Here is a 24,113-nt window from a genome sequence, read left to right on the forward strand (position 1 = left end):
TCCAACTTTTTGTGCAAGTACATCTCGTATGTATTGAACGGACCAATTAGAGATATTCCTTTATGTTCTGAATATTAATAAATGATTTCTCTAGACCATTACATGTACTTATATTCTTAATCTTGATATAATTATTATGATCTATGTGGTTTGTTTTATCGTTTTAATCTATTAAAAGGTGAGACTCTTTTATGAGTCAACATATTCCTGATAGGTTGGATGATGACAAATCACTTAGTGAAATATCAATTAGTTGATAGAACCATGTCTCGAACTTGAGATAGAAGACACCCCTTTATGGTTGCTTATAAGTTTTCACATAAAAACCCTGCAGGTGGATTTTGTATCTGTCATGTGAAATAAGTTAAGCATTATAAATAAAGGATTAAATTACAATGAGTTAAATTTTTCAGAGAATTTAATTTAATTGATTGGTGTCGGTAATTCTAACATGGGGAGTTAAGTAAGATGTAATAGTAGATTTTAAAATTAAACCGAGGAGTATAATTACAAAATTTTAGTGGAATAATTTGTAATTTATTGTGATATGGTAATTCGTTTATTTGCGAATTAATATCATAATTGGAAGCCTCACTTAATAAATCTGTGGTCCCTACTATACTTGATTAACTAATCAATTTTGGAAAAGAGAAAGAACTTACTAGAAAAAAGTAATATTACTTACTGGTCTTCTACAAGAAAAAGAAATCTTCTATTTTTAAAAATAAAAAAAAAATCTTTTGAAAAATTAAAGAGGCAGAAAACATTTTGACAATTAAAAAGCCATATACTGTTGCCTCTTGGATCCCTCGTTATGTAAAATATGAATAAATAATTAAAAAGCCATAAACTTTGCCTCTTAACTCCCTCTTTATGTAAAGCAAGAATAAACAATTGAAATGTAAGAAGTTTTTGTTGTCTTATTTTTTTTGTTGGCTTTCCCCTAATATGAATATATAGGGGTTTTGGCTAAGAAGAAATATACTATTTTCCTGGACATATTCTCTTTGAATTCAAAAGTATTTGCCCACACAAGTTTGATAACAAAAGTCAGTAGGATATAGTAGAAGACTGTAGCCCTGAAGGTAAAAACAGTGAATAAATTGTGTGAAAGCTTTAGCAGGTAAGTAGCTTTTTAATTTCGTTTGATAATTTATGTTGTCTAAATTATATGTAAGTTATTGATCCTGTAGAATTGTTGCTTCCGTTGTGCATGATCTAACAATTGGTATCAAAGCTCTTCTTATATATGCTAGATAATGTAAAAGAAATTACATGATTTGTTGTACATATTTCGGATAATAATTGTATAAATCATGTTGTTGGCTGCTTTTCATGTTTTTGATATCATGTTCTTGCTGGCTATTGTTCATATTTTTTTGATGATATTATTGATTCAAAAAAAATTGAAGTTTCTCATCAAGAAAGCATAAAACGAATTTTGCATAGTTTAGAGGAAATTAGTTTTATAGCTTAAAAGCAAAACGATGATGAGTCTCGACCACGACCAACTATAGTCGTTACTCACTGAATGGACAGTAGCAGTAACGCCAAGAAGTGCAGGCATCCTTGTTGTCCCTCGCAACAGCTCGGCCAATAATTACCGATTTGGTCGGTTTTGGAGTTTTTTCAGTTTTTGATGAACTCCGAATGACTTAAAATTTGTTACGTTTATTGAAAATGATCCACTGAATAATACTCACAGTATACTGTGTTTCATGCCGTTTTTGACCATTCGTGGTTGTTTTGATGAGGTTTTTTGGTGTTTTTATATTTTTGAAAAAATTATCTTTTGCAAACCAGTGGTGATAGGGATCATTCTTTATGATTTCCATTGGTTAATAACAGTAAATATTATGAGTTTACATGTTGACATTGGTCATCTTCCCCATCAGATAAACTTGTATATTGTAATACTGTTTTATAGTTGAGTTTTTGATAACTTGTATTAACTTTCCAACTAAGTTGCATGTTAGCTCAATGGTACAAAGACTTATGAAATGTGATATTTATCTAACTTAAATCAACAGTTTACTCTCCAATTGAGTTGGTTCTGTCTTGTTTAAGAGATGAAATATCTGACATTACATGTATATTTGCTTAAATGGTTAAGTTTCCCTAACGACTCTAACTATTTATGTGGTGGTTATATGTGTGATGTGATTTTAAGAATTTTATTATTCTGCAACATGTTTAATGATCTTTGTTTAATTCTATTATATAACAGATTAACCATGTTGTCATTCAATCCATTAACCTCTATCCTGAATCAAAATAAACTAGAAGGCCCTAACTGTGTGGACTACTACTGAGAGCTTTAAATTTGTGCTGTTGATGAATGTCCTGTTAAGTCATATAAACTAACTGATAATGAGATTAAAGGCTACGATAAGTGGGTCAAGTCTGATGAGATGACAAGATGCTACATACTTGCCTCTATGGCAAATGTGTTGCAGCATCAACATCAGTCCATGACTGTTGCTTATGATATGCTTGAATCTCTCAAAGAGATGTTTGGTGAGCAAAATTGTGCTGCAAAGCAGACGGCCATGAAGGCTCTTTTTACCACAAAAATAGTTGAAGGAATTTTAGTAAGGAAACATTCTTAAAATGATGAGTTTGTTGAACAAGTTGGAAATTCTTGGTGCGGTTATTGATAAGGAATCTCAGGTTGAGATGGTCCTGCGGACTCTGCCAGACAGTTTTCAATAGTTTTGCTTGAATTATAATATGAATAAGATGGATTTATCTCTTGCGAAACTGTTGAATGAGATGCAAGCGGCAGAATCTATCATTAAGCAACAAGCTCCTCCTGCTGCGTTCATGGTTGACAAGCCTTCAGCTTTGACTTCTAAGACGAAAGACGAAAAGGAAAAGAAAAAGAAAAAGAAACCTCGTAAGGTTTCAGGTGCTAATGGTGGTGTGGCTAAGCCTAAGGGCAAATGCTATCATTGCAAGCAACTGGTCATTATATGAAATTATGTCTCGGCTACATAGCAATGATGCAAAAACAAGGTACATCGTTTTCATATGTCTTTGAGATGTTTTTAGTGGCTGTTTCTACCCAATTTTGGGCTATAGGAAATATTTCTATTTCGTTTAGTAGTTCTAGATTTTTAAGACTGAATAATGTTCTGTATGTACCTTTTATAAGAAGGAATTTGCTTTCAATTTCAAGAATAATGGATGCTGGTTACAATGTTTATTTTGCTAATAATTGTGCCATTATTAAGTTTAAGAAGCATTTTATTTTATCTGCTCCTAGAATACATAATTTGTTTGTATTTTATGTTTATGATATGCTACAAAAAATGGAACTAAATAATGTTGATCAATCACATAAAAGAAAACGTATTTCGAAATTGAGTGAAACATACTTATGGCACTTACGTCTAAGTCATATTAATATAAATAGGATCTCATGTTTGGTTTCTGATGGACCTTTGAGTTCATTGAAAGTGGAGGCACTTCCAACTTGTGAATCTTGTTTAGAAGGTAAACTGACCAAGAGACCATTTCTTTACAAAGGAAATAGAGTCGGTAATAAGTTAGAATTAATTCATACTGATTTGTGTGGTCCAATGAATATACAAGCAAGAGGTGGTTTTGAGTATTTTGTGACTTTCACAGATTATTACTCGAAATATGGATACATTTATTTGTTGCGCCATAAATCTGAATGCTTTAAAAAATTCAAAGAATCTAAGATGGAAATGGAAAAGAGACATAACAAACATATCCATATATTAAGATCTGACCGTGGTGGTGAATACCTTTCTGCGGAATTCATTAAATACTTCTCAGAATCCAAAATTATATCTCAATATTCTGCTCCGGGAACACCACAATAAAATAGTGTGGCAGAACGCCGAAATAGAAATTTTATGAAAATGGTTCGATAAATGTTAAGTTATTCAGATTTGCCCATTTCTTTTTGGGGTTATGCATTAGAAACTGCAAATTATATTCTGAACTTGGTTTCTTCAAAATCAGTACCTTTAACCCCATCTGAATTGTAGAGTGGGCGCAAGCCTAGTCTACGCCATATTCGGGTTTGGGGTTGTCCAGCATATGTGCTAAAAGGAAAAACTGATTAGTTAGAATCTAGGACAGAAGTGTGCGTTTTATTGGATATCCAAAAGGAACAAAAGGCGGTTTATTTTATTGTCCTAAGGAATAGAAGGTAATTGTTTCGACAAATGCCAGATTTCTTGAATAGGATTATTTAATGAACCACATTTATAGAAGTAAAATTATTTTACGAGAATTGAGCAATAGAATAACAAATAATAAAACAAAAGAAGGAATTCCAAAATCCATTATTGACATACTACTGCATCCACGTAGTGGGAGAAATGTCAATAGGCAAGAGGTTGTACAAGAGCAAACACTTGACATTACACTACCTCAAAGTAGTGGAAGTAACGTCGAGCAGCCTGCAATTATGGAGGAAAACGTTCAGGGTAATGTCGAGGAACCTTTCATAATGCAGGAAGACATTCAAGGTGTTCAAAATTTAGTTCCCGTAGTAGCAGATTCTGTAGTGACTAGTAGTCGTAGTGGGATAATTATTAGAAAACCTATATGGTTTGCGCTTGGGAGAATCGTATGATAGAATCCCTGAGGATCCTAATACCGAACCTATTAATTACACCGAAGCACTACATGATAAAGATGCTAAAATGTGAATTGCTGTTATAAAATCTAAAATGAAGTCTATATATTCCAATCAAGTCTGGGAACTTGTAGAACTACCTAAGGAGCCATTGGTTGTAGATGGATCTATAAAAAAAAGAGAGGTGTGGATGGGAAAGTACAAACTTTTAAGGCTAGGCTTGTTGCGAAAGGGTTTACTCAAAAAGAAGGAATTGATTATAAAGAAAAATTTTTGCTGGTAACTATGCTTAAATCCATTAGGATTATCTTATCCATTGCGGCTCATTATGATTATGAGATTTGACAAATGGATGTCAAGACGACTTTCCTAAATGGAAGTCTTGACGAGTGCATTTATATGGCACAACCAGAAGGTTTCATGAAAAATGATAATGAACATAAGTTTTGTAAACTTAAAAAATTCATTTATGATTTGAAACAAGTATCTAGAGCATAGAATACTTATTTTGATAATTCAATTAAGACTTTTGGTTTTAATCAATGTGAAAATGAATCGTGCGTTTATAAAAAATGGGATGGAGACAGGAACATTTTTTATTTTGTATGTAGATGACATTTTTCTCATAGGAAATAATGTGAGCATGTTGAATTCTATTAAGGAGTGGTTGTCCACGCGTTTTGATATGAAGGACTTGGGAGCAGCGGCTCATATCCTTTGGATCAAGCTTATGCGAGATCGCAGACAAAGGATATTAGACTTATCTCAAGCACTTTATATTGATACTATTCTTGCAAGGTTTAGCATGCAAAATTCAAAAAGGGGATTTCTTCCTTTTAGGCATGGAATTACTCTATCAAAAGATCAGTCGCCCAAAACGACCGATGAGATAGAGAGAATGTGGTCCCTTATGCTTCTTCTGTAGGGAGCCTTATGTATGCTATGTTGTGCACTAGATCAGATATCTACTTTGTTGTTGGCATGGTTAGCAGATTTCAGTCTAATACTGGGCAATTACATTGGACTGTGGTTAAGTATATAATCAGGTTCCTAAAAAGGACTAGGGACTACATGCTTGTTTTTCACTCCGGGAATCTTGTACCTATTGGGTATACTGATTCAAATTTTTAGTTGGATAGAGATTCTAGAAAATCTACCTCAGGATATGTGTTTACTTTAGGAGGTGGAGCTATTATTTGGAGGAGTATCAAGCAATCATGTGTTGCTGATTCCACTATGGAAGCTGATATGTAGCTGCCTCTGAGGTGGCAAAAGAGGTTGTTTGGCTCGGTAACTTTCTAAAAGAGCTTGGAGTTGTTCCTTCGATTCAAACATCACTACCACTTTATTGTGACAATAGTGGTGTAGTTGTAAACTCGAAAGAACCACGAAGCCATAAAAGAAGTAAGCATATTGAAAGAAAATATCACTTGATTCGGGATATAACTCAAATGGGTGATGTGAGAGTTTTGAAGATTGAGTCGAAGAACAATTTGGCTGACCCATTTACAAAGGGCTTAACCCAGAAGGTTTTTGATAAGCATGTGGAAGAAATGAATGTTAAAATTGTTCATTCATGGTTATGAGTCTAAGTGGGAGATTGTTGGGATATACTATTAACCATGTAGTTTGTGTTATATTATTATATTTTTTCATCCCATGTAAAGACTATTTATTATATTAATAAAATCTTTATTTGAATAAATCATTGTGTTAACATGTGTGTTCTTCACTTATATAGTAGACAATTTTGTGCATGGAGTATTTTAACTCATGCACGGAAGATTAAAATTCTCGGTTCTTATAAGTAATAAATTAATGTTCACAATCAAAGATGAGGTAGGACAAACATCTTGATGATTGTAGCACAAGATTAAATATAATTTGATCTTAATTATGGGAGTAGTAATATTCCAACTTCTTGTGCAAGTACATCTCGTATGTATTGAATGGACCAATTAGACGTATTCTTTTATGTTCTGAATATTAATAAATGATTTCTCTAGACCATTACATGCACTTATATTCTTAATCTTGATATAATTATTATGATCTATATGGTTTGTTTTATCGTTTTAATCTATTAAAAGGTGAGACTCTTTTATGAGTCAACATATTCCTAATAGGTTGGATGATGACAAATCACTTAGTGAAATATTAATTAGTTGATAGAACCATGTCTCAAACTTGCGATAGAAGACACCCCTTTATTGTCACGACCCGAACCGGGGCCCTGGCCGTGACGAGTATTCCAAACCATGAGGCCCGAAATACCCCTATCTGTCTAGTAATCATGCACACAATTCATATGATAAAAGAAATACGGAAGATACACAATATAACAAAAACATGATCAAGAATCATGCGAAAGTAATAATGGAGAATAATGTCCCACAATCTCTACACAACATCTCTATAACATCTGCGAAATCTCTACTACATGACTAAAACAAATGTCTATCTGAAAACTGAGACAAGGCCCCCAGTAGACCCAAAACTAATAAATGATAAATTAAACTGCAGACATCAGGCCTTCCAAAATATAAAAGGCTCACCACTTGATTCTGCGATCTGTCGGAAGGAATCTACTAGTTTTCTGGACCCCTAGACTGTGCCTCCAAACCTGGGAGTGGAGGGGGTCAATACAAAAGTACTTGTACAAAGAGAAATCAAAACAGGAATATAATATTTTTACACAATATAGGTGAGAGCCATTATGAAGCAGTTTTATATCAAATTATTTGAAAACACATGGGCATAATGTAATAGTTTTCAATACCAATGTAATGCGATTGAGCTAGGTGGAATACCCTACAATTGTAATTTCATGTCTATGTGGAATCCGCCTCTGGTGCTTGGCAGCCAAGCCTCCAATCCAAGTAGCCGCCAGGATTTGGAGCCGGTATACCCCCCATGTGAGTACACCGCAGGGAATCCCCCCATGTGAGATGTTCCAATTATTTTATTATCCTCCCATGTAGGATACAATATCATATGACCCGCATCGGCAACTACGGTTCCCAGTGATGAGCCCTTTCACTCAAACGTCTTCTTCGGGCATCCACCTTTCTCATGAAAATCAATGCATTCAAACTTTGTTCAAATCAATCACATGCCATACTCTGTAGGTTATCGTCATACCCGACTTGTAAGTCATCAGTATCATATCATTCTCTTCATTCAATCATCATATGCAACATATTTCAACATGAACAAAACAACCCTCTCTTTGAAAGTGAAAAACCATATCTAAATCATGACATTTTAAAGACATTTCATGACATGCATTTCAAGATGATTTCAAACGATTCATATCATGTGAAAACTTAAAACAATATCATATCAAGAGAGGGGTTCCGTGTAAATCATGCTCTCAATTTATCATCATTATGAAACACATGCATATCCATATATAATATATCAAATCACATTGGAATTAGGCCTAAATACCAAATAAATATCATAAAACGTTTAAAACATAATCATATTCGTAATTTCAAAACCCCCATTTTGAAAACATGAATTTTTAAAGCCCATGAGATTTTTAAGATAACCCCACGTACCTCTATATGCGAAGATTATAGGTGCTTCTTGAAGCCTACGTTCTGGGGATTCCAAATATGCAATTATTTTCTAAAACCCCCGGTTGAATCTTGAGTTGCTTGGGTTTTTATTTGAAACCCTAGGAGAATCCTTGAGCACTTTTGATGAATGGAGGTGTATTTTGGGGTCTTTGAAACAGAATTTCATGTTTAAGGCTAAGTAAGGGTGGAAAAGGACCATTTTGCCCCAAAAACGGAGTGTTTAAGTCACTTGAAACCTTTACATAGGCGCCGCCTATGCTATCGCCTATGCTTTCCAGTGACCCTGTACGATTGGTTAGGCGACGCATATTACTTTGAAAGGCCATAACTTCTTGCTCTGGTGCCGGATTTTAGCGAAATTGGTATCGTTGAAAAGCTAACTCGGAAACCTATCATTTTACACATAGTAGGCTTTCTAATTCGACATATACAAAGAGTCATGGTCGATAGAAGTTGACACAAATTATAATATCCACTTAAGCTTAATCGGTTGAAGTATTTTTTTACTCGTCCTTGAGTCAAATGACCCCTAAGGTCAAAATTCAAGCTTGAATGGATTCACATTCTACACAAATAATTAACATGCCGTATTGGCATAGGATTTATGGCTTCGAAATTTATCAACACATCGGAATCATGGTCTATATTATAGCCCAAAATATAGGGCGTTACATTATCCCTCCCTTAGGATCATTCGTCCCCAAGTGATGATGCGGGACACAGATAGACACGATTTCAAGCATAATAAAGGACTAGGAAAGATAAGATAGGAATAGTACCTTCTGTCTCCTTCTCCATCGAAGTAAATAAATTGGGATATCTAATTCTCATGTCATCTTCTGACTCCCAATTTGCTTCTTCGATTTTCTGATTCCTCTATCGTACCTTTACTGAGGCTATCTCTTTGTTCTTCATCTTTTGAACTTGGCGATCTAAAATTTCAACGGGCTCTTCTTAGTAAGACAAGGAATCTGTCACTTTGACACCCTCTACTGGCAATACCAAAGAATGATCTCCAATGCATTTCTTCAACATGGATACATGGAATACCGGATGAACGGAACCCAAACTTGCAGGCAATTCTAGCTCATAAGCAACTGCACCAATCTTTCTCAGAATCTAATATGGCCCTATATAGCGAGGGCTCAATTTACCCCTTTTTCCAAACCGCATAACTCCTTTCATAGGACAAACCTTGAGAAACACCCAATCACCAATTTCAAACTCTAGTTCTCTTCTTCGAACATTGGCATAGGACTTCTGACGACTCTGAGCAGTCTTGAGTCATTCTCTAATGATCTTTACTTTCTCCATCCCTGATGAACAAGATTAATCCCAATAACTGGGCCTCACCCACTTCATACCATCCTATCAGAAACCTACATCTCCTCCCATACAAAGCCTCAAAAGAAGCCATCTTGATGCTGGCATGGTAACTATTATTGTAAGCAAATTCAACCAGTGGCAGGTGATTTACCCAACTACTTTTGAAATCAATGACGCATGCCCTCAACATATCCTGGAGGGTCTGAATGGTACGCTCAGCTAGCCCATCTGTCTGAGGGTGGAAAGCTGTGCTCAAATTCACTTGTGTACCTAAACCCTTCTGAAAAGATCTCCAGAACTGAGATAAAAACTGCATACCCCTGTCGGATATAATGGACACTGGTGCCCCATGCAACCGAACTATCTCCTCAATATAAATCTTAGCATAACCCTCTCCCAAATAATTAGTCCTCACAGGCAAAAAGTGGGCTGACTTTGTCAATCGATCTATAATCACCCATAAAGAATCATACTGGTTTCGAGATCTCGAAAGTTCTGTAATAAAATCCATGTTTATCATCTCCCACTTCCATAAAGGCAGGGCAATCTCTTGGGAAGTACCACCTGGCCTCATGTGTTCTACCTTCACTTGTTGACAGTTCAAACACTTGGACACAAAATCAGCTACATCACGTTTCATGTTATTCCACCAATAAAAGGTTTTCAGATCATGGTACATCTTAGTAGAGCTTGGGTGAACGACATACCTCGAAGTGTGAGCTTCATCAAGGATCCTTTTCTGCAGTCCATCAATATTTGGAATGCACAACCTACCCTGATATCTCAAAATACCATCACCACCAATTTCAAATAACATTACCTTCTGTTGACCCACATCTTTCTTGATTTACATCAAGATGGAATCTTCAACTTACTTCTCTTTCACTTCAGCACAAAGGGATGACTTAGCTAACTTATGAACAATCATCCCTCCATCTTCAAAATCTAAGAGTCGCACTCCCAGATTCGCGAGGCGGTGAATATCCTTCACCATCTCTTCCTTCTCTTTTTCAACATGAGAAAGGCTGCCCATAGACAACCTGCTGAGGGCGTCGGCTACAATATTTTCCTTGCCCGGATGGTAATGTAGACTCATATCATAGTCTTTCAAAAGCTCCATCCAACGTCTCTGCCTGAGGTTCAATTCTTTCTGCGAGAAAACATACTGCAAACTCTTATGGTCAGTATAAATATCGACATGCACTCCATAGAGATAGTGCCTCCAGATTCTAAGTGCAAACACCACGACTGCTAACTCCAAGTCATGAGTGGGGTAATTGCGTTCATGCACCTTTAACTGCCTAGATGCATAAGCTATAACCTTACCACGCTGCATCAATACACAACCAAGTCCCACATGGAACGTATCACAATAAACCACAAAACCATCTACACCCTCGAGAAGGGTTAAAACAGGAGCAGTAGTCAGCTTGTCCTTCAACTTCTCAAAACTATTTTCACACAAGTCAGACCACACAAACTTCATCTTTTTCTGAGTCAGTTTAGTAAGCGGAGTATCTATGGAAGAAAAACTCTCTACGAACCTTCTTTAATACCCCGCCAAACCCAAAAAGCTCCAAATATCGGTTGGAGTCGTGGGTCTGGGCCATTTTATCACTGCTTTAACTTTCTGGGGATCCACTCCTATCCCGTCACTGGACACAATATGCCCCAAGAAGGCAATAGCATTTAACCAGAATTCACACTTAGAAAATTTGGCATACAGCTGATGATCCTTAAGGGTCTGAAGAATAATTCGGAGATAATTGGCATGGTCCTCCTCACTTTTGCAATAGATCAGAATATCATCAATGAACACTATGATGAATAAGTCTAGAAACTGACGGAATACTCTATTCATAAGATCCATGAAGGCTGCAGGGGCGTTAGTCAACCCGAAGGACATGACTAAGAACTCATAGTGACCATATCGGGTTCGAAAGGTTGTCTTGGGAATGTCTGATTCCCTAACTTTCAACTAATGATAACCTGAACGAAGATTTATTTTCGAAAAACACTTAGCACCCTGAAGCTGGTCAAAAAGATCATCAATCCTAGGAAGAAGATGCTTGTTTTTAATCGTGACCTTATTCAGTTAACGATAGCCTATGCACATACGAAGGGAACCGTCTTTCTTTCGCACGAAAAGTACAGGTGTACCCCAAGGGGACACACTGGGGCGAATAAAACCCTCATCTAGAAGGTCTGCTAGCTGCTCTTTTAACTCTTTCAGTTCCGCGGGAGCCATTCTATATGGCAAAATAGAAATAGGTCGAGTGTCTGGCAGTACATCAATGCCAAAATCTATTTCTCTATCAGGTGGTATCCCTGGGAGATCTTTGGGAAAGACTTCTGAAAACTCATTCACTACAAGGACTGACTGAAAAGAAAGATTTTCAACTGTTGAATCTTTTACTCAGATTAGATGGTACATACAGCCTTTGGAGATAAGCTTTCGGGCTCTAAGATAAGAGATAAAGTGACCTCTAGGTTCCACAGAACTCCCTACCCATACAATTGGTGTCTCATTCGGAAAATAAAAAGTGATATTTCGGGTTCTACAATCAAGTGTGGCATAACACGAATGGAGCCATTCCATCCCAAGAATGGCATCAAAATCTACCATATCAAGAATGGCATCAAAATCTACCATATCAAGTTCCATAAGGTCAGCCACAATATCCCTACTAAGAATAGACACAACATAATTTCTATAAACCAAACTAGCAACAATAGAATCACCTACAGGAGTGGAAACAGTGAAGGGTTCTTCAATGACTTCGGGCTCAAACCCAAAACCAACAGCCACATAGGGGGTCACATAAAATAAAGTAGACCCAGGATCAAGCAATACATAAACATCACGAGAAAAAAATTGTAACATACCGGTGACAACATCTGGTGAAGCCTCCGCCTCCTGGCGGTTAGTCAAAGAATATAACCGGTTGCGACCGCTCCCGATAGCTGAAGGGGAACCCTTAGGAGGAAGAGCCGTGGGGGCAGCTTGGGGCCTAGTCCCCCCTGTATTTTCTCCAGCAGAAGGGCAATCTCTTTGAAGATGTACCACCTTACCACAAGTATAACAATTTTTCCCCTCAAAAAAAACTTCCTTGGGTGATTCCTCCCACAAATCTCACACCGTGGATAAGCACGACGTTGTTGGGCCACACTCCCCTGCGACTGAGTATCTGGGGCTCTCGATCCATGATGAGTCTGGAAATTCTGAGATCGTCTGTTTGCTGGTGGTCAAGGCAGCAGACTGTGCATTACTCCATGACTTCTTATTTTTCCATCTATTTCCTCAGTTGCTGCTCTGTGGATGGCTGTGATTCTGATCCGTAGTTCTGGCTCTCTTTGCTTGCCTGTCTTTCTCTCTTATTTCTGAAATTTTCTTTTTGTTCTCTTCTATTTGTTGCATATGAACGATCAGCCGAGAAAAGTCTAACTCCTTATTCAACATAGCCCCCTGGCACTCAAGTACCAGGTTATCAGCATGGCTGGATGCAAATTTCCTCATCTGGGCTCTCATATTACTAGTCAACTCTGGTGCATAGTGGGCTAGTTTATCAAACTTCAAAGTGTACTCCTGGACACTCATACTGCCCTACTTAAGATTCATAAACTCTTCCGCCTTGGCCTCCCTCAACTCCAGAGGAAAGAATCGATCAAGGAACAAATTCGCCCCAAACTGTGGGCTCAGAACTTTCACCTTTTGCATCCTCCCAGTCGGCATACCACTGATTCACAACATCCTTGAGCTGATAAGGTGCCAATTCCACCCTTTCAACCTCATCCACATGCATTACCTTAAAGATCTTTTCCATCTCATCCATGAACTCCTGTAGATCTTCCTCCACCTTGGTGCTAGTGAACCTAGGTGGGTTCATCTTCATGAAATGCCCAACCCTAGTAGTCTCAGACGTAACAGATGCAGACCCAACATCTTTCGATCGTTGAGCCTGGTTAGCTACCAACTGTGTCATCATATGAATAGACCGTCTGAATTCTGCATTTAAAATATCTCCCTGAGCAGTTGGGGGACGGTTGACATCAGTCCGCGGAGCCCGAGGTGGACTGGTCGGAACTGGAGGGACTCCCGGAGTAGTGACAAGTTCTTTACGAGTCTGCATCCCATGGGTGGGACGGAACTCATATGCCTGAGCATTCTGATCGATGATACGACATGGAGGCATAACTGTGTTTCTGAAATACAAGAGATCATTGTTTAGGGGACAGCTCAGACTCTAAAGCTCGAACTAAATCACAAAGAAGGGAAATATTTTCTAAACGCCTAGCAGCCTCCTGCTTATATGTGTGGCGTGCTACACACCCATAAATAGGACTCTACCCGATGCGATTTCGCAGATACCCTGGGACTATGAACTGTGCTTTGATAACAAGTTTGTCACGACCCAAACTGAGGCCCTGGCCGTGACGAGTATTCCGAACCATGAGGCCTGAAACACCCTTATCGTCTGCGAAAGTAATAATAGGGAATAATGTTCCACAATCTCAACACAACATCTCTATAACGTCTGCGAAATCTCTACTACATGACTAAAACAAATGTCTATCTGAAAACTGAGACAAGGCCCCCAGTAGACCCAAAACTAATAAATGATAAATTAAACTGCAGACATCAGGCCTTCTAAAATATAAAAGGCTCACCACTTGATTTCGTGATCTGTCGAAAAGAATCTACTGGTTGTCTGGACCCTAGACTGTGCCTCCGAACCTGAGAGGGGAGGGGGTCAATACAAAAGTACTGGTACGCAGAGAAATCAAAACAGAAATATAATATTTTTACACAATATAGGTGAGAGTCATTATGAAGCAGTTTCATATCAAATTATTTGAAAACACATGGGCATAATGTAATAGTTTTCAATACCAATGTAAAGCGATTGAGCTAGGTGGAATAACCTACAATTGTAATTCCACGGCTATGTGGAATCCACCTCTGGTGCTCGGCGGCCAAGCCTCCAATCCAAGTAGCCGCCAGGATTTGGAGCCGTTATACCCCCATGTGAGTACACCGCAGGGAATCCCCCCATGTGAGATGTTCCAATTATTTTATTATCCTCTCATGTAGGATACAATATCATATGACCCGCATCGGCAACTACGGTTTCCAGCGATGAGCCCTTTCACTCAAACGCCTTCTTCGGGAATCCACCTTTCTCATGAAAATCAATGCATTCAAACTTTGTTCAAATCAATCACATGTCATACTTTGTAGAGTATCGTCATACCCAACTTGCAAGTCATCAGTATCATATCATTCTCTTCATTCAATCATCATATGCAACATGTTTCAAAATGAATAAAACAACCCTCTCTTTGAAAGTCAAAAACCATATCCAAATCATGACATTTTAAAGACATTTCATGACATGCATTTCAAGATGATTTCAAACGATTCATATCATGTGAAAACTTAAAATAATATTATATCAAGAGAGGGGTTCCGTGTAAATCATGCTCTCAATTTATCATCATTATGAAACACATGCATATCCATATATAATATATCAAATCACATTGGAATTAGGCCTAAAGACCAAATCAATATCATAAAACGTTTAAAACATAATCATATTCGTAATTTCAAAACTCCCATTTTGAAAACATAAATTTTTAAAGCCCATGAGATTTTTAAGATAACCCCACGTACCTCTATATGCGAAGATTATATGTGCTTCTTGAAGCCTACGTTCTGGGGATTCCAAATATGCAATTATTTTCTAAAACCTCCAGTTGAATCTTGAGTTGCTTGGGTTTTTATTTTGAAACCCTAAGGAGAATCCTTGAGCATTTTTGATGAATGGAGGTGTATTTTGAGGTCTTTGGAACTGAATTTCGTGTTTAGGGCTAAGTAAGGGTGGAAAAGAACCATTTTGCCCCAAAAACGGAGTGTTTAAGTCACTTGAAACCTTTACTTAGGCACCGCCTGTGCCATCGCCTATGTTTACATAGGCGCCGCCTATGCTATCGCCTATGCTTTCCAGTGGCCATGTGCGATTGGTTAGGCGACACATATTACTTTGAAAGGCCATAACTTCTTACTCGGGTGCCAGATTTTAGCAAAATTGGTATCGTTGGAAAGCTAACTCGGAAACCTATCATTTTACACATAGTAGGCTTTCTAATTCGACATATACAAAGAGTCATGGCCGATAGAAGTTGACACAAATTATAATGTCCACTTAATCTTAATCGGTCGAAGTAGTTTTCAACTCGTCCTTGAGTCAAATGACCCCTAAGGTCAAAATTCAAGCTTGAATGGATTCACATGCTACACAAATAATTAACATGCCGTATTGGCATAGGATTTATGGCTTCGGAATTTATCAACACATCGAAATCATGGTCTATATTGTAGCCCGAAATGCGGGGCGTTACATTATGGTTGCTTATAAGTTTTCACACGAAAACCCTGCAGCTGGATTTTGTATCCGTCATGTGAAATAAGTTAAGCATTATAAATAAAGGATTAAATTAATCAATGAGTTAAATTTTTCAGAGAATTTAATTTAATTGATTGGTGTCGGTAATTCTAACATGGGGAGTTAAGTAAGATGTAATGGTAGATTTTGAAATTAAACCGTGGAGTGCAATTACAAAATTTTAGTGGAATAATTTGTAATTTATTGTGATATGGTAATTCATTCATTTGCAAATTAATATCATAATTGGAAGCCCCACTTAATAAATCTGTGGTCCCTGCTATACTTGATTAACTAATCAATTTTGAAAAAGAGAAAGAACTTACTAGAAAAAATAATATTACTTACTGGTCTTTTATAAGGAAAAAAAATCTTCTGTTTTAAAAAAAAAATAAAAAATTGGAAAATTAAAGAGGCAGAAAACGTTTTGACAATTGAAAATCCATATACTGTTGCCTCTTAGCTCCCTCTTTATGTAAAGTATGAATAAACAATTAAAAAGCCATAAACTTTGCCTCTTGACTCCCTGTTTATGTAAAGCAAGAATAAACAATTGAAATGTAAGAAACTTTTGTTGTCTTGTTTTTCTTATTGGCTTTCCCCTAATAAGAATATATAGGAGTTTTGGCTAAGAAGAAATATACAGTTTTTCTGGACATATTCTTTTTTAATCCAAAAGTACTTGTCCATACAAGTTTGATAACAAAGTCAGTCAGGATATTGTAGAAGACTGTAGTCCTAGAGGTAAAAATAATGAACAAATTGTGTGAAAGCTTTAACAGGTAAATAATTTTTTCAATTTCGTTTGATAATTTGTATTGTCTAGATTATATGTAAGTTATTGATCCTGTAGAATTATTACTTCCGTTGTGCATAATCTAACAAGCAGTAGATTTAGTTAGCAAGCCAAGCCCAAATTTAGGTTTATATAACTGAAATGAAAATTCGAAAAAAAGCTTCTACAACTTTTTCTTCTCTCCTTTTCCTTTCTGCATGTCTGGATCAAGGTGCTCTAAATTACTGAAGTTTACGTATATGTATTAAATTCTCACTAAATAATATAATGATTGATAACATTTAATTCCTGTTTCACTCAACTATGAAAAATTATATAGTAAAATCAATCAACTTTGTTTGTCATTAGTAAAATTACTCAATTTTGGAATATCCTCAAATAAATTCACTCAACCAAATTTGTCATTAAAAAGAAAATCTGACATGATAAATTAAATTAAATAAAAAACCCGACAGTAATTTAATGATTTTATTGATATAAAACAAAAGTTAATTATTTTCCTAAATAGTTCTTAAAAGTTAAATGACCAAATCTATACGACGTTGACTCAAGAAAGTCAATAAAAAGAAGAGTCAAAAATTAGAGGCCGGTACAAAGTCGCACGTAGGGTAACGAGGGGGATTCACGTCTATACGTGTAGTGTGGTGCTTAAACCTACCCACCCTATTTGTTCCATGATTTATGGGTCTACTGGATTGGTCAAACTTATTTATCCTCAAAATTGCTTATTTTTTAAAAAAAGTGTTTAGTTTTTTAAAAAGGAGGTGTCTAATCCAAGTTTCATACACAAATTAATCCGAGTTTGCACCATGTATAGCCCGCTCTATATTAATCCAAAATTTTCACACGCGGCTAGTTAAGAAAGAAATAACTCCATCTGCTCCATATGTGCTTTACTTGCAAAATTCGATAAATTTAATCTTTAAAATTATAGTATTTATATTTATACTAATAAAGATAAGTATTAGTTTAAATCTGACATTAATTAAAATATCATAATATATTTTCACGTCAAAAATATTGAATTCATTATTACGCCAAATGGTGACACGTGTCCCCAACTACGCATACGATTACAATTTGCTTTTGTTGTTGTTAGGGAATCTGAAGTTTTGATGATAGATATATGAATGAAAAATGTTGTGCAAGCTAGTCCATACAAGTGAAGAAGAGAAGTTGAAGTTACTGGTTCTCACATGAAATTGCATGATGCAAGGCTGGCAGGCATTAGGACAAAAGTGGATAAGCAAGGACACTCAAATATCTTACCAATGCTTATCACATACAACAAAAAAGATTGAGGAAGAGATAAGTACAAACACCTAGAGGTTGAGTTGATCAAGGAATTCTGTCAAACTAGGAGATGAAGTAGAAGAGTCCTATTCAGTCAAAGTGATAGACGACTACAACAGGAGTGAAACTATTTGGTAGAGTCCTATTGAAGATAGAAGAATACATCATCCAAATGACTCTATCAGGAGTTGGCTTAAATAGAAGAACCAACATTCAAGAGTTTCACTCAAGCACTGACAAAGAAAATCATCGATCAACAAATCAGTTCACCACCAAACTTGAAGAAGAACCTGGTCCTTTACTTAGCAAGTCTTAGACGTTGTAGTAGGTTGGTTCTTTGAATCATAATGTGTTTTATTTCTAGTCTCAGTGAGTTATAAACTGAGTTAGGAGTTGTGTGTTCAAGTTGGGGAACTCAAAGACTTGGGAACACTTATCTTGGGAAGATTTGTGTTAGTATAGAAATGGAAGTTAGAAGTTTTAATTAACAAAATCACAAGAAGTGTTGTAATTTGTTGATTGTGAGTATTTAGTGAAGTTGGGGTTAAATCCGGTACAGGTCGTGTTTTTACCACTTTCTTGAGCCGGGTGTTTTCCACGTAAAAATACTTGTTTTCATTTTTACTTATGCGAACCACGTTAGTTGACTTGTTTCACTAATAGGCAACTATTAGAGTAAAACACTAAAATCAGTAGGTACATACTCCAACCGTTGTCTTTTTTTTTTCCTGAAAATAAAAAGTTGATGGAATACTGTTCCATTTTAAAATATCAATCCTGGATTTTTGTACAAATATCCAGCCTTATAACTAAGGGTGGCAGCGGACCGGAGTTAATCCGGTTTCGGTCCATTTTCGGTCATGGTTCGGTCCGATAACGCAACGGTACCGGTTTGTACCGGTACCAAACAACCTGGAATACGGTACCAGTGAGGAGGGGCATTTTTTTCTGGTAGTTCCGATTCTGGTTTACCGATTCCGGTGCTGATTGGCCGGATCCGGTCCGGCGCCGACCGGTGCATGTTAATTTTAAAAAAAAAGAAAAATAGTTTTGGCCGTTGTTAACTGTTGTAAAATAGTTGTTGGAGGGGGCAACGGCTATTTTGTGCCTCCCCCTACCAATTAGTCCACTACACCATTAATTTTCTACTATAAATATCCTTTTAAATCAATTTTTTTTCCTCACAAATTTCTCAATTTCTCATACTCTCTAAATCTTAAATCTTAATATTCTCATACTCAATATTTATAATTTTTGTATTAATTGGAGTTGTGAATTTTTTTAAAGATACTACAAGCTTCAATTATCATATTTCAATTACGACATTTGGTATACGTCTGCTTTTACGCAGACGTTCGGTATATTCGCTCCAACTTTAATCTCTATATTTTTTATTTTTAATATCTATATTTGTTTACTTACAGTCTTACGTTTATTTTTTGATTCATAATATTTATATTGCTTGTTTTAACATTTTAATTATATTTAAATTTAATTATGGATGCAAATAAAAGTAGTGGTAAGAGACCAATCTTTGGTAAGGTTTTTCGTAGAAATAAAAAAAATAATGTTACTACTAGTTCATTATCGCCTAGATTAAATGAAAATTCTTTATCACAACCTAATGGTTTTGATGTTGGTGCCGGTATGGAATTAGATCATGAGACACTAAGTAGGCGTTATAATAATTTTGAGGGAGACTTACCGAAAGAAGATGATATAGAAGTACAAGAGTTAGGCGAAACCCCTACCCCTACTAGTCCGGTTACGGAAATACCAAAAGACGATGATGTACTTCCCCTTTACCGAAATTTAGTAGGGCCAAAGGTACTGAACGTCCTAAACGGTCTTTAGTTTGGCAATTTATGAGTCAAGATAAGGAAAAAAATACTGCTACTTGCAATAAATGTAAGAGTTATGAAACATTTGACTGGGGAAAAAAATGGTGGGACAGGGTTGCTTACTACGCATTTGAGGAAATGTAATACAAAATTTATTCGTCTAGAAAATGAGGCTAAGGCAAAAAAAGGTGGTACACCATTGACGGGAAAATCTGTGGGAGGTAATATGGTTCAAACGCGTTTAGATAGGTTTAACCCAACTAGCTTAAGTTCTACATTGACATATAATGAAGATGTAGATAGAGAAGAACTAGAGAAAATGGTTACTGTTATGGGATTGTCATTCAGTTTTCCTTCGCATCCCGATTTTATTCATTATATTCAACGAGTATATAATCTTTCTTTCAAAGGTTTTTCACGAAATACAATTAAAAATGATATTTTTAAATTTCAAGGTGAACATTGTCATTTTCTTCATTGCTTATTTAGTAAATTTGATAGTAGAGTATCTATTACTTCTGATATGGATCGTAGTATTATCGGTAATGATTATTTTACTGTCACGGTTCATTGGATTGATCACCATTGGAACATGCAAAAAAGAATTATTGTTTATAAATATGTTGACGAAACTAAAACCGGTAAATATATATCTTTTACAATAGCAGAATGCTTAAAATATTTTAGATTTATTGATAAAACTATGACATGTACATTAGATAATGCTTCTAATAATTTGAAAGCCATTGATTTTTTAAATACTAGACTATGTCCCATGGATAATGATTATTTTCATGTTAGATGTACTGCACATATTTTAAATTTGATAGTACATGATGGTGTTGAGTTATTTGGAGATGGTTGTTATAAGGTTCGCATTGCATGTAGTTTTATTTTTAAAAATAAAAAAAAAGGCTATAATAGATGATTTTAAATATCAATGTAAAAAATGTGACCTTCCATGTAGAAAAGTTCCAAGAGAAATTCCTACTAGATGGAATTCTTTGTATCAAATGCTTGAAGTTGCTAGTGTGTATCGTGAACCTATACAATTAGTTTATAATTCGCTTAATACGACTAATGATTTAAGGCTAGATTTTGATGATTGGATTAAAGTAGAAGAACTTTGTAAATTTTTGAAAACTTTTTATCAAGCTACGAACACAGTATCTGCACAATATACTCCAACTATTTCTTCCGTTTTAGTAAATATTACTGCTATTTCTAAAGTACTTGCTAATTATAAAAAAAAATGTCATTACAAAGAGGCAATTGACGCTATGGTTGACAAATTTAAAAAATATTTTTTTTCGATTCCACAAATTTATTTGACAGCTACTTTATTCAACCCATTTTACAAAGAACATGGTGTAATTATGATGGTTCAAAAAATTTACACCAATTTAGAAATTGAACCTCATGAAAGGCCATCGGTTGAAACGTGTTGTGCTAGCATAGTACCTAAAACCAAGAGTTTATATAACATGTATCAAGTTATGGAACAAAATTTTGCGTCAATCGAACCTCCTACTTTTAGACATAGATATGATGATTTAGATGATGAGAAGGGTGAAGAACTTGGTCTTCAATGTTGTAGCAGTAATGATTTTGATTCATATATTTCTCAGGATCGGGAATGTATTAGAGATGCAAATGGACAACAACAACTTTTAGGATGGTGGAAGACCCGTACCAAACAATTTTCAAAACTATCAAGGGTGGTTCGAGATTTGCTAGCAAGTCAAGCTTCTCCAGTCGCATCGAAGCAAGCTTTTAGTGCAGGAAGATTTATGATTGGAGATCATCGATATTTGTTGGCGAAGGATAGTTTGAAAATTTTGGTATTATTTAGAGATTGGATTAATGCCGAAAGAAGAAATTTTGGGCTCCCAAAATTACCGCCCCAGATTGAAGACAAAATAGATGAAATATTTGAGGAGAATAGTGATGATGGAATGGAAGCAATGGAAGAACAAGGAAAAAAAGATCAATTCCGGAAAATATAGAAATAGATAACTTACGTATAGAATATTATGGACATTATAGATATTAAGATTCTAGAGTACAGATCTAATTCAAACATAACCCTTCCTAGAAGGTGGCTGCGTAGATTAGATTCTCTTTTAATAGTTATAATAAATGTTCAACGTAATGTATTAAATTTGAATAAATATAAATTTTTCTAAGGTTATGTAATAAAAAGTTAAGGTTATGTAATAAAAAGTTAATGTTATGAATTAAACTTATAACTATTTTAAAAATTATATATCAAGTTGATGTTAACTTTTTTTAACATAACTTTATAATTATATTAATAAAATAATTTAAATTATTAAAATAATTATATACTTTTAATTTTTTTAAAGTTAAAAAGCAAATGTTATAACTAATACATACATTCTTTTATTATAAAAGTCATAACATTAATAAAAATTAAACAAACAGTGACATGCAAACAGTAAAACGTCGGAACTTCGGTTTCCGTACCGGTTCGACACGGTACCGCACCGGTGACAACCGAACCAGGGTGGAAGGACCATATTTTCCGGTGATACCGGTTCCGGTATAATACACCGGACATTCTTTCCGGTACCGGATCCGGTTCTGATTGTTCCGTTGCCAGGCTTACTTATAACTGAAGGGTGGGGTTGAGCACCACATAATATCCTGCGACGCGTCTCCAACACATAAGTAGGCATTATGCACGAGGAATCAAGTGAATTTGTAGATACTTTTGACTGGATAATCGTCCTTTTCTAACTAAGGGGACCAATAGATTTGCCCATCTTTTTATTTTATTTCTTGAGGATCCTCACAGGTTTTTTTAATATAAGCCTTTTAGATTGTGCAACAAAAAAATGTGACACCACTGACATACCTTCCTTAGAAGATTTAATCAAAAGAAGAAAGCATTCGTCAGATTTCCAAATGAAGTTAAAGTTTGCTCAAGTTTCAGATGACAAATAGATAAGATCAAGCAACAGATGGACCTGCTTTAAAGCATAAAGACGCGTAGATGATTTTCTGATATGGCTTTTCATCCTCAGCAAAGACCATGTAGATAAATGTGAAATGGACATGCACCAATGAATCAAGTGATGTCAAATTCCAGTGTCAGTAAAAAGCACGACCAAAGATATCAATCTTTTCTACTTTATCAAGTTGCAAATCAGAATTAGTTGCCAACTCATGATTGATGCCAAAAGATGGTACCAATATCCATCATATTTACAGTACCTGAAAGCTTTTGGTCCAAGTCGTACCCAATTATAAGGCAGAGCCGATCAATAGATAATAAAAACCTACAGTAGATAACAAAAGCCTATCAAAGCGAAGACACTCGAATGCTACAGTATTTTCTAATATACCTAACTGCTATAAACAAATGAGTTACATGGCATCCGTAAGACTATTCATAGCGAGAAAAAGAAGTCCAGTCATTGCTACAACAACATACCCCATGTAATCCCACAAGTGGAGTCCAGGGAGGGTGTGGTGTACGCAGATCTTACCCCTACCTTGTGAAGTAAGGAGGCTGTTTCGGAAAGACCCTCACCTCAATTAAAGACAAATGAATTAATGAAAGCAGGTTTGAAAACTCTAGTTATTGCTACCAGGAATAACAGGGAATGTAAAACTACATCTGAGATAAATGCAAGAATATCCATAAGAATCACTAAAGATCTGACTTAAGTTGTTTGTTAAGAAAGCGACCCCTAAATCTGAATTTTGATTGATTTTTTGTTTTTTTTTTAGATAATCGTGATGTCCGGGCCATTTTTCGCACACCTCAAACTAATTATGCGGGATACCTGCCACCCACCAACAACAAATAACAATCAACTCTGTCCACCGTGGCTAGAACAGATGAGAAGAATCACCTAAAGTTTTTTTTTTGTCTCTCCTAGGATTTGAACCTGAGACCTCAATTTCTCAACCCACTTCATTGACCACTAGGTCACACCCTTGGGTGTGAATTTTGATTAATCTCCTCCAAACATAAAGAATTGTTTAAGTTGTCGGTGATAACATACCTAAACGAGACATTTCTATAGAGACTCAAACATACTTCCCGAGCTAGCTAAAGCTCCAGTTAAATCACCTGGACATACTTTAACCACAAAGATCGCAAATGTTATCGAACTCAAATAAACTATTAGTTACATGTCACAAGCTGTCCCTATCTGATATTGTTATCAGAAAATGATTTCC

General features: G+C 35.8%; 1 protein-coding gene across 1 annotated transcript; it reads left to right on the forward strand.

The window, feature by feature from the left end:
- Positions 1-2,438: 2,438 nt before the first annotated feature.
- On the forward strand, positions 2,439-2,976 carry LOC107864831. Its single transcript, XM_016711248.2, has 2 exons — positions 2,439-2,591; positions 2,740-2,976. Exons 1-2 carry the CDS (start codon positions 2,439-2,441, stop codon positions 2,974-2,976), a joined length of 390 nt encoding a protein of 129 aa, XP_016566734.2.
- The last annotated feature ends 21,137 nt before the right edge of the window (positions 2,977-24,113 follow it).

Source organism: Capsicum annuum, chromosome 3 (genome assembly GCF_002878395.1).
Source record: "Capsicum annuum cultivar UCD-10X-F1 chromosome 3, UCD10Xv1.1, whole genome shotgun sequence".
NCBI lineage: Eukaryota > Viridiplantae > Streptophyta > Magnoliopsida > Solanales > Solanaceae > Capsicum > Capsicum annuum.